The sequence below is a fragment of the Callospermophilus lateralis genome, chromosome 1 (assembly GCF_048772815.1).
Source record: "Callospermophilus lateralis isolate mCalLat2 chromosome 1, mCalLat2.hap1, whole genome shotgun sequence".
NCBI classification, from domain to species: Eukaryota; Metazoa; Chordata; class Mammalia; order Rodentia; family Sciuridae; genus Callospermophilus; species Callospermophilus lateralis.
This window is the reverse complement of record NC_135305.1, coordinates 202,534,133-202,546,510: the sequence shown is the minus strand read 5'-3', so window position 1 is coordinate 202,546,510 and position 12,378 is coordinate 202,534,133. Positions and strand designations below refer to the sequence as shown.

At 39.7% G+C, this 12,378-nt stretch overlaps 1 protein-coding gene across 1 annotated transcript in view; it reads right to left on the bottom strand.

The window, feature by feature from the left end:
- Positions 1–4,396: 4,396 nt before the first annotated feature.
- Positions 4,397–12,378, bottom strand: part of Entpd3 (ectonucleoside triphosphate diphosphohydrolase 3) — a 32,565-nt gene continuing 24,583 nt past the window's right edge. The window contains exons 7-11 of the mRNA XM_076869290.1: positions 11,670–11,903; positions 7,822–8,094; positions 7,562–7,672; positions 6,780–6,917; positions 4,397–4,633 (exon numbers count right to left, since the gene is read on the bottom strand). Of these exons, the coding sequence (XP_076725405.1) occupies positions 4,397–4,633; positions 6,780–6,917; positions 7,562–7,672; positions 7,822–8,094; positions 11,670–11,903 (993 nt within the window). The remainder of the gene's footprint in view (positions 4,634–6,779; positions 6,918–7,561; positions 7,673–7,821; positions 8,095–11,669; positions 11,904–12,378) is intronic.

Below are 12,378 nucleotides of genomic sequence, written 5' to 3'. Positions count from 1 at the left end.
GTAGGGAACTTAATTGACTGGACTTCCAGTCTTGATGTTGGACTTGATCTTGGACTTCTTAGCCTCCAGAATTGTAAGAAAATTAATTTATCTTAAGTCACGAAATGATGGTATTTTATTATGGCAGTCTAAGCAAACTAAGACACCCATTTATCCCTTTCCAAACAAACTTATCTTCCCCCAAATTTAAGAGTAATAATCTCCTTGCTTTTCTCTACAGTTTACCTTCCGTGCATGTTTAGTTTTGCCTGTTTTGAACATTATGTAAATGGAATTAAATGACATATTTTTTGCAACTTGATTTTTACCCTCAACATTATGCTTATAAGTTCCATCCATATCAAGCATGAATTTGCAGTTCTTTTCATTTCATCAGCATATGATATTTTTGCCGTATAGATACATCACTGTTTATTCATTCATGCTATGGGATAGGCACCTCAGTTGGTGCTCAAAATGATTTGCAGGTATGTATACTGGCATGTCTCTGAGGTATATGCCTTAGGCTGGAATTTCTGGTTGTTTGGTATGTTTATCTTCTACCTTATTAAACAATACCATAGTTTTCCAGATTGTATTAATTTACATTCCTACCAGCAGTATAGGAAAGTTCCAGTTACTCTACATCCACTCTGACACTTGTATTGTCAAATCTCTCTTTTTTTTTTTCCTCCAAGTCCTAGGGATTTAACTCAGGGTAACTGAGTTAAATCAGGATTTTAACTCAGGGTATGAGTTAAAATACTCTACCTCTGAGTTGCAACCCTAGGCCCTGACTTTTTAATTTTTGCAAAACTAAAAAGTATGTTGTGTTATCTCATTGTAGTTTTAATTTGTATCACCCAGTCTATTAATGAGATTGACCACCTCTTCACATGTTTGCTTGACACTTTGATTTCCCCTTTGCAAACCATCTTTTCAAGCCTTTTGACCATTGAGACCCATCTGATTGTTGGCCTTTTCCCACTGATAAGTGGGAGTCCTTCATGTAATTTGGAAACCAGTCCTTTATCAGTAGTATATGTTGCAAATTCCTTCTTCCACCCTGTGGCTTGTATTTTTACTCTTTTCATGGTATTGCTGGACAAACAGAGTTTTTAATTTGAATGTGATCCACTATAAAAGGTATTCTCTCTTGACTATTGCTTATTGTGTAGTGTTTAAGAAGCCTCAAAGCCTTTCTCTTATCGTCTTCTTCTTTTTTTTTTTTTTTTTTTTTTTGTGGTGCTGGGGATTGCACCCAGGGCCTTATGCATATGAGGCAAGCAGTCTACCAACTGAGCTATATCCCCAGCCCTCTCCTACCTTCTTTTTGAAAAACTTTACAGGTTTGTCTTTCATGCTAAGGTCTTTAACCTGCCTGGGAATAATTTTTGAAAATGGAGTGAGGAAGGGAGTTGAATTTCCTCCATATAGATATTCAATTGTACCACATATTTTCACACCCCTCTGACATGATACCTCTGTCACATGCCACACCTCTGTCACATGTGAACTGACATATTGAACGACAAAATCTGAAACTAAATTCCTAGCTGCCACATGAGAAAGGAAATGTGATGTGATAGGTTTTAGACTCACTGGGCCAGAAGCTGAACTCAGAGTCCCCAGCTCCAAAGACACTTATTAGCTAAGCTGTGTTGGCAAGAGATTTCACCACCAAACCCAGGCCTTTCTTATGTGTCTATTGTAAGTAGACACAATTTGTGATACCTCATTGCCTTTATCTTCACCACATATTTCAGATGTAAGCACTTGCTCTGGTTGGAGCCTTGGGGCTTGGGGTTCCATAGTCGTGTTCATTTTCCATGACTAGATAATGAATTGTCACAACCTCAGTAACTTAGAACAATACCCACTTTTTAGTGCTCAGTTCTATAGGTTAGAAATTGGGGTGAGCTCAACTGGGCTATCTGCTAAAAGCATGCAAGGCTGAGATCAAGATATCACTTGGATTAGACTTGGCTTCATCCAGGTTGTTGGCAGGTTGTTGGTTCTTACAGCTGTGGGACAGCAGTTCCTGTATTCTCGCTGGCTGTCAGGCAGGGATTGCCCTTGGTTTCTAGAGGTTGTGCTCAAGCCTTTCATATGGTCCCCTCCAGCTCAAGCAGACAACAACATGTGGAATCCCTCTTATGCTTTTGAATCTGACTTCTTTTGAAGAAAATCCTCTGCCTTCGAAGAGCTCATGTGATAAAATGAGGCCTACGTGGATCAACTTTCCATTTTAAGATCAACTGATTATAATCACATTTGCAAAGCCCTTTTGCAATGTAACCACCTAATCATGTAATCACAGGAGAAGCACATTTACGTATGAGGTGCTAGAGAGGGCAAAGGTGCTGGGAGACTATTTTAGAATTCTGCTCACCATGGTAACTAATATCTTACTCAGACTGTAGATATGACCATGGTGCCTCTGATAAGAATTCTCTGATGTGTCAAGAAGCCAGAAATACTTCATTAGCATATTCCAAGTTCCCAAATAGATTAAAAATATTGGCTAGAACTGACCTTCATGCTTCAGTCTTGACTCTGTCTTGCAAAGACAAGTTTTTCTTTTTCTTGCTAACTCTTAGTGATTTGGATGCTATGTTCATTTGATATCTCTATATTTTATTTCCCACCCCTCAGTCATTTATGAAAACTCCAATCAACAAATAAGAGTAAATTCTACATTCATAGCACTTATTCACATCCAAACCCATACTTGGCAAAGTGTTAGGCCCACCGTAAGTGTTTTGTAGATGTCTGTTGAATAAATGAGTGAGTGACAGATGACAAGCTTTGTCCTTAGTATCATATTGTCTATTTTGGAAAAAAATCCATATATATACACACAGAAAAATAAATAATAATTTCTGTTGCTAGCTTTGAGAAATGGTCCAGGATCTATATCATTGTGTGTATGCATATGTGTGTGTGTGTGTGTGTGTGTGTGTGTGTGTTTGTACACGCACATGTGTGTGTGCACGGAAAGTTATATGGAAGACAGGATTGGAACTAGACATTGAGAAATATGCATTATTTGAGTGTGTGGAAGGATAACCCACAGTCTATGAAGGGAAGGACATGGGAGCAAAGGTGGTTTGGGAGGCCATCCTTGTGGCAAGTTGTGAATGTCAAATTAACATACGGAAATGTATGACTCAACTGGAGTCAGAGTTTCATCATAATGAAAGCACTTTGAACACTGTGGAATAAGGGTGATATTAACACATGATTTTTTAAAAAATTCCCTCCATTTCTTAATTTTAAAAAATTCTCACAAATACTACCTGAGTCCTTAAAAGAAAGAGCATCATACTCAAGTTAACAAATGCACACATTGAAAGTCAAAATAAGAGTCCTTTATTCCATTTTTCATCTAACAAATGACAATCTGAAATAGTGTTGACTTTTAGTTTGTAGCTACTACACTTGCTGAAGTTCTTCTTATCTCACGTTGGAGGCAAATACTCCTGCAGCTTTTGTTTCTTTCCCCAAGTTGAGTCTTATGGCTACTTGGCAGAGAGGCCTAAGACCTAGGAAAGAACTGAGGAGCAAATCATAGAACAGGATGCCTGCCGTGGTTATCAAAGATGCCTATGGGAATGGTGGGCGAAATACAGAGAACGTGCTAATAATGGAAAGGCAGGCTGAAGCAAAAGCCTAGTGAAGGCAGTAAGTTCTGGAATGCAATACCCTCACTAAGTGTAAATGAGTTCTAAAAGAGGGCAGAGCAATGACAGTGAGATGTGCAGGAGGATACTCACACAGGTTGCAACCTAGGAACCAGAGCCCCCACCGGGAGCTCCATTTTGGGAATGGCTGCAATGTTTTGGGACACTTCTGTGTATCTTCTGTGCTCTGTGCTCTACCTGCACGACAGAAGCCTGGCTATGGCCACTTTTCTGGGGAGTCTTCTCTCCCAGATACTATATTCTACCAATATGAAGGATTTCGATGCTTATGAGGTTGCTAAAAGAAAGTCTTGGTTAAGGGCCAATGGGAGAAAGTCACAAGGTAAGATATATGACTGGATTAAATGCTTAATGGGTGTCTTGCCACAAGGAACACTGAAGGAGGGAAAATGGAAACTGAGCCCTGAGGTCAATTCTTCCATATAAAACTGTTATATTCTCAAATTCCTCTTCCTCTGGGGGATGGCCTGTCTCTCCTCTGTTTCCCAATAGATCAACAAATGGATGGAAGGGTGCTTGGAGGAGCAATGTGCACAGAATTTTTGAGGGATTCCCCAAGAGGCATTTTGGCAGAAGTCGGTATCCAAGCAGCACGTGACCTAGGTGTTTGACTTTAGTCGTATTTCCTGAAGGTGGCCACTTCACTTGCACTGCATGGGGCTCCCCAGGCTGGTTCTAGGGAACCCTGGGGCTCCAGGAACTGCTTTGAAGGCTCACTCAGAATCCACTGCATGGTCAAAGACACGCTCAGAGCGCCTCTTTGTCCTGGACATTGAACATAGGTACAAAAGAAATGCGAGGCACAGCAGGGCTGTGGCTGTGAAGAAGGCAAGAATGCCCACAAAGACAGTCGGCTGTATGGGCAGGCGGATCAGGGGGCTCCCTGCTGGGATCTGGTTGGTCAGGCTGAGCATGTAACCTAGGGACCAGCCGATGCTGCTGTTCCCGACCTGTGAAGTAGAAGAGATGACTCAGTTCTCAGGGAAGTCATAAGGCTGGGATCCTATACCAGGGCATGCCACTATATACTCTGCAAGGCCCACACAGAGAAATGTGGCCTAAGGAGGTCAAAGGGCTCACCCATGTTCAGACTATAAAGAATTGGGAGTCCCACCTTCAGTACTGCAGAGAAAACAGTCGGAAGAATGAATTCTAATAGCCTATAAAAAGGGACAGTTAATAATAGTGAAAGCATTCCTATTGCCCAGGGGTGACTAAAGCAAGAAGACAATGAATTTGCACCATTCAAAGTGAATGGAGTTATTTTTCATTGGGGGTAACCCCATCTGAAATGATGTTCTTTGTCTTATAGAGCATTTTGTCATATATTGAATAACAATATCAACTTTCTTTTGGGCAGCATTTGCTGGATGATTGAAAACAAAATTTAAACTCTAAATTCTTCCATATGCTTATGCTTAAAGTATAACTGTTTCTCTTATAAATCATCTACTGATTTTTAAAAATCTAACCTGACAATGTCTGTCTTTCAATTGGTAGGTTTAGACCACTGATGATATATTGATATTATTTGAACTTCTTTACAATATCTTACTTTAGTGATTCCTACTAATGCTATTTTCCCATACTATTTTTTCCCTCTTTTCTTGCCTTAAAATAATATGTGTATGTTTTGACACAACAAGAATTTTAGGCTGTTCTTATGTCCCTGTTTATGTCACCTGCTACCATTCCTCTATCGGGTTAGAGATTTTCTGTACTTGGGTTATATGGATGGGCTTTTCTCTTTCACTTCAGTGTTAGTTTTATTTTTTAAATGTCATTTGTTTTTACTTTCAGTATTTTTCTAACATCTCCTGGGTTTATTTCTCTTCTTAGTTAGTTGCTGTTTCCAAAAAATGTTTTTAATTTAAGTCCTTGTGTGACAAATTTTCCAAAGTCTTTTTATACCCTCATGTTTAAACACTAGCTTGGGTGCTCGAACAATTCTTAACGAGAAAGAATTTTAAACCTAGAATGTTTTCTCAATTCAAATTGATATTCAATAGAAAGCCATTCTCCACTCTTTTAATGTACTTTCCTGTTGGTAATTAGATTTGTTTGGAAGCAAAGCTTAAAGAGTACATGCCACAAACAGTACTTGATTCCAGACATCCCTGTATTTTTTATAGATGACTCAATTTTACTTATGTGAAAATAGACAGTCACAGGCCTAATGCAGGATATTGATTAGTTTAATCTAATTATTGCCAAAGCTGATATTGAACAGACTGACTATGGCTTCACATCAGCCTTCCTGAAATGAGAAAGTCCTTCAGAATTGGGGAATGATGACTAAATGTATCCCAAGATTGAGTCCTGCCTGAGAATAAGGTGTGCCCGTGACAGCTGCCATTACAGTTTTTAAACATTTTGTTCACTTGATACTCATTCCTGTCTATCTGTCCATCTATGAATAACAGTGAGCCAAAATCTTCTCCATCCCTAAAGTGTTTGGCAGTTAAATACCTTAGGCTCATTTAAAGAGAAACTTCTTACTTCATGCTAATGTGCTAGTGTAAATCCCGCATGCTCTGAAGCCTGGATCTTTTTTTTTTTTTTTTTTTTTTTTTTTTTTTTTTTGTGGGGCTGGGGATTGAACCCAGGGTCTTGTGCATCCTAGGCAAGCACTCTACCAACTGAGCTATATCCCCAGCCCTGAAGCCTGGATCTTAATCTGACATCTGTGTAAAATGAAGAACAATTAGTTATTATCCTCTTGAAAATCAAGATATATTTAGAACTTCTTTTCAGGATGGAAAGGCTCAGATCTTTAACATATTTAGTTGTCACTCAACAAACATTTCCCAAGCAACTACCAGGATCTAGCCCTGGCACTGAAAGCCATGTATATAAAGATAGTGAGACCTTGGCCCTTGCCTTCTAGCCCTTTCCTCAACTGGAACAGTCTCCTGTAAGCAACTCTGGTCTCCATTGTGTCTTCTCCCAGGAAGGTCAGGAGTGATCAGTCTGATCAGCTTGTACTCAGCAAATTTAAATCTCTAATATCCTTTTACTGTCTACATTTCTTTCACAAATGCTACAAACCTCTCTTTGGGGAGGAAGAAGAGAAAACAATCTTATGTCTTGACTTACTTCTTTTTCAAAACGTATTCGGGGCCAAGTCTCCTCTGTGAATTTGTATCCATTTATAAGCAAGTGGTAGATGTAGTGGGCTGAGAAGCAGTAGGAGCGGGCATACACCTCATCAAATTTGGGGAGCAGGAATGGGAGCTGAAAAGGAGGTTTAAGACATCTGAGAGAGGAGTGGGCAGGTATACTTTACAATGCACATTTAGAACACCTAAGGTTAACAGTCATATTTTAAAAAACCTTATCACCCAGAATTCTGTAATAAAAATGGCTATATTAAATAATGATGAGATTATATAATATGGTGATTAAACAAAACCTACACAAGGTCACATAATAATAATCCCTAAGTCCCCTGAGTGCTTATTATGCGCTGAACACTGTCCTAATCATTATGCATGTGGTTAAAAAATTAATCCATGACATGGGTGTGAAGTAGGTTCCCTCATTACCCAGATTTTATAGACGTGGACTTAGAAGAGCACAAAGGCTAAATTCAGGATAAACACACATATACACGCAAAGGGAATATGCTCTGTTGCTATATTTCTTGTACTGACATTGTTCCTTCTTTTTTTTTTCTTTTCTTTTGGTACCAGGGATTGAACCCAGGGGTGCCTTACCACTGAGCTAGAGCCCCTTTTATTTTTAATTTTGGGATAGGGTCTTGCTAAGTTGCTAAGGCTGGCTTTGAACTTGTGATCCTCCTGCCTCAGCCTCCCAAGCTGTTGGAATTATAGGTATGCATCATCATACCTGGCTGTTCCTTTCTTTTAAATACTGACCTCACTCCAATCCTGGGAGCAGAAATTCCATGTACTTGAGTTGAAGGAGTCCAGGGAAAAACTCCCAGAAAGATTTAAAGCACTGGCTGTATAGTAGAATCCTGCAAATGCCTGCAAGAAGTAGAGAGGAAATTCCCAGAATGGGATATGACATGGAGGCTTCAGGGTGGAGAAGAAGAAAGGGGTACCAGAAATGGAAAGGGGAGAGAGACATATTCTACAGGCACAGACAGAGATCTTTCAGGGGGTTTTGCTCTTACCACAAATGGCCCTTGAACCTTTGGCTGATAAGTCCCATCAAAGGAACAGCCTTCTTGATCATGGCAAGCTTTGAAGTCAAATATGGAAGCCACCTTCTCCCTACACAGTGATGGGTTCCCAGTTCCTTCAAAAGTGATGAGGCTATTGGGGTCGTAACTTGTTGGCCTCTGCTTCTCAGTGCACAGGCTGTCAAATACGTGGTCCACAGTGAAGGTGGTGCTATAATTCCGAGGGTAGCAGGGGTTGGTGAGGTTGGTTTCAGTGGGAGAATTCTGTGGGTACGAGAAGAGTGAGGTGTTAGGTGGAGGACGAAGTCATTCCTTTTGGCAAATCCTCACTATTACTACTCTCCAATGTCAAGACAGAAAATGGGAAAAAATACCATTCTGTATCTGGGTGTTCTGTATCCCAGCTTTTTAAGAAAGCCCTGAAGGGATGGGAAAGGTGCGTGTGAAGTTATCCTGAACCAGGCACGACGCTGGGCTCTCTCTCTATCTGATCTAGCCCTTATGATAGCCCCATGAAGCAGGAAACTCCATTTTGGTGTGAAAACAGGTTATCTTTAATTTTTCATTTTTGAAGAGAATCTCTACCTAGTCAAATAATCTAAAAGGTACAAATAAGCATATTATGAGAATGAAGGCTCCCTGCCACCTGCTTCCAGCCACTAGAGCCCTCTCTGAAAGCAGCTACTATGGCCAATTTTGTGTGTAATCTTCCAGAGATCTTATGTGCATATGCAAATATATTTTGTTTTCTTTCCTTTAAAAAAAACACAAATGATAACACCTTGAAGACACGTCTCTTTGCTTTTCTTATTTAAAATATGTATCTTTGGGATCTTTCCATTCACTGTATGTGTAGATGGCCTCTTTTTAGTAACTGCTAGGGACACCCTCTAGATGAACATGGGACTGGTTTCCAATCATTCTGCCAACACACACCCACACACATCTCCTTGTTCCACATAAATCTTTGATCCATTTGTGATCTGTTTTATATAAAAACCAAGGCAGGACTGGGCTGGGTGTGGGTAGCACACGCCTGTAATCCCAGTGATTCAGGAGGCTGAGGCAGGAGGATAGTGAGTTCAAAGCCAGCATCAGCAAAAGCCAGGTGCTAAGCAACTCAGTGAGACCTGTCTCTAAAATACAAAACAGGGCTGAGAGAGTGGGCTTAGTGGTCCAGTGTCCCTGAGTTCAATCCTCAGTACCAAAACAAACAAAGAAACAAACAAAAACAACCCCATCCAAAAAAAGAAAAACAAAAACCAAACAAACCAACAAAAAATACACACTGAGTCAGGGACCTGGTTTTACCTTTTCTAGATGGCTATCCAAACTTATCTGTGGGTGTAAAGTGTTCTTTTATCTTATGACAAATTCCTAACTGGGTTTGGTTCTATTTCTGGACTCCCTTTTATAAGGAATTGAATTTGAGCTCTATTCAATTTCAGAGCCATTAAGGTGTAGTACTTTTCCTACAGTAAAATCTAACTTACAACATTCAGCCCAACCTTGCATTTTACTGATGGGGAAATTGAGGTACACAACAAAATAATGCAATTGTCTAACAAAGGTCAGTAACAGGATTCTGTATAGAATTCTATAGTTCAACACTCATCCAATCTCACTCACATGAGTGTTTTCCAGAAAGATCTTCACATGTCTACAAAGAAGGTAATAAGATCCCTTTTTGCTCCAATGGTGTGAAAAAAACTGTGATTTTTCACAAATTATTGAAGCCAATTTGGATTCTAGTACACCTGGGTCACCTTAAGGCTGAAATATTTGTTGAAAGAGAAAAAAATCATGTCAGTCAACTTGGTGTTTAGTATCAACTTCAGAATCTGACTTATAGTTTTTAAATGATTGAAATAGTATAAATCATTTATGGCTTGGCATATATGGCTTGTGATCTGTTTTATATAAAAACCAAGGCAGAACTGGGCTGGGCATGGTAGGTCACGCCTGTAATCCCAGTGACTCAGGAGGCTGAGACAGGATAGGGAGTTCAAAGCCAGCATCATCAAAAGCCAGGTGCTAAGAAGCTCAGTAAATACTAGTTATTATTTATCTTTTCTTCTTGAATTATTTGTTATGGCATTAAGTTCGATCAGCCAATGTGACAATTTAGGCGCTCAAAAATCAACAGTCTTCACCATTCCTAGTGTTTGAGGATGCTGCCATGGTCAATCAATGGGTTTGAGAGAAAAGCTCCACTAGAAAACCACACCATAATTTGTTCTTAATGTAAATCCAGTTGAAATTGGAAAAAAAAAAAAGAGAGACTATAAAAATATGAAAAAAACTGATAAAAACTAGAAGAGGTGGATGCATAATAAATGCATGTATAGAGATATCACAGTGAATCTCATTAATTTGTAGAATTAAAATGTGTTAATTGCAAGTAAAAAATTTTAAAAATAAACACACAAACTACATTTAACAACAAAGGCACAGAAATGATGAAAACTATGAATTTTACTGAAGGCTGGGTACAGTGGCGCACACCTGTAATCCCAGCTGATTACTGCAATTAGGAGGCTGAGGCAAGATCACAAGTTTGAGGCTAACCTTAGCAACATACCAAGATCCTATCTTAAAAAAAATAAAGAAAAAAAAGATGGGCCTGGGGTTGTGGCTCAGCAGTAGAGTGCTCGCCTAGTGTGTGGGAGGCCCTGGGTTCAATCCTCAGCACCACATAAAAATAAATAAATAAAAACAGCGGTATAAAAAAGACTTATAAAAAAAGGAAGAAAAAGAAAAAGGGGTTTGGGGAATTGCTCAGTGGGAGAGCATGCTTGGGTTGAATCCCCAATACCACATACATGCATGAAAAATCTTATTGAAGGGTATAAACCAAGAACTAAATAAATGAAAAGATATTAATAATTCTGGATATAAATTCTTAATATCATTAATAATTTTTACCAAACAAATATATCTTTTAAATTTTTAAATATATATATATGTATGTATGTGTGTGTGTGTGTGTATATATATATATATATATATATATATATATATATATGTATATTAGTTGTAGGAGGACACAATACCTTTATTTTATTTTTATGTGGTGCTGAGGATTGAACCCAGTGCCTCACGATGCTAGGCAAGCACTTTACCACTGAACCACAACCCCAGCCCAAACCGATATATTTTAAATATAATTTTACCAAATATAATTGCCAAAACAACTGCCATCATAATCTCAATGAATATTTTCTTTTTGTGACTACTTAAAATGATTCTGAAGTTCAAAAGAAACAAAGTGCACTGATGTTGGGTTTATATTAGTGGCAGCCTTCCAGTTGATATCCCAAGTAGCCTTCTGTGCCCCGGGTCCTCACCATATGAAGAACAAGACCAACATGATGGAATTTGGTTGCTCTACACTCCCACCTATTAAGGGATATCCAGATGCCTAATATAGACCCATCTGAAAGAAGACTGAGCCTGCACAAGCTCTGCTTCCTCTCTTTCTAGCAAGTATTTCTCTTGTGACCACTAATATTATTTTGTCTGCACCCAGGGGAGTCTCAAAATTCTCAGGCTGATTTAGCTACTGGCTTAAAATAGTTTGTGTCCATAAAGGGATCCCAGGTCTTGAATCATTTATAAAGCATCTGGAACTCTGGATCTTCCCTGGACTTCTTACTCAAATTCACTGGAAAGTGGTCAAAAAACAAAGTGAGAATTTAGACACAGAAGAGCCAATTAGAAGATGCTGTTATTTCCAATCACCTTCCAACTGAAGTGAGAAGGGCAGGTACTAGAAATCAGGGCACACTCCCCTGGGCTCAACTCTCAAGGAAATACCTGCCATCCCCCAGCTCAGGTACCTGCAGAAGCATCGCCAGAAACCTCTTCTCAGCTTCATTCCGGCCGTAGCACTGGAAGCTGTGTGTGTACAGCGTGTATGTGTAGCCATACAGGGACACCTGCACGATGTCACTGATGTTCAGCCCCATCTTCTCTTCTGCCACGAAGGATATCTGGGTGGAGGCACCGCCCAAATCCAGGGCGCCTGTGGTTTCCACTCCATGTGGATGCACCCACATGTGCCACAAGTTCTTCTGCACAGTGGGAAAAGGAAGTGAGAAGAAAGGCCAAAGGCACCATCTCTTGCCCAGGGATCTCCGCCCAAGACCCAACTCCTCTTGCTAAGAAGGGAACATTCAGGACCACTTCTCTCCTTTTATTTCAGGGGTGGTGAATTCAAATGGTTCCAGGAGCTTGGCAGATAACCAGATGAGTCATAAATGAGTGAAACAGATTAGGTGTTTGGCATGGGGACTGGTGGGGATTGTGACAAGCTAGTGAGTCCCCAAGCTGCGCTCTGTTACCATGCAGGAAGGGGAGTCCATGGTGACCATTTCCTCCAGTGGCAGGTGTAAGGATATCAATGTGTAGATTTTCATGTGAAATTTCCCAAATATTAACCACAGCAATCAATTTAAAAAGTTTAAAAATACATTCAAGGGGGGACAAAATGGGACTTGGATAGGATAGGATCTGAGTGCCCTCATTCTGGATCCTCTGCATCATATA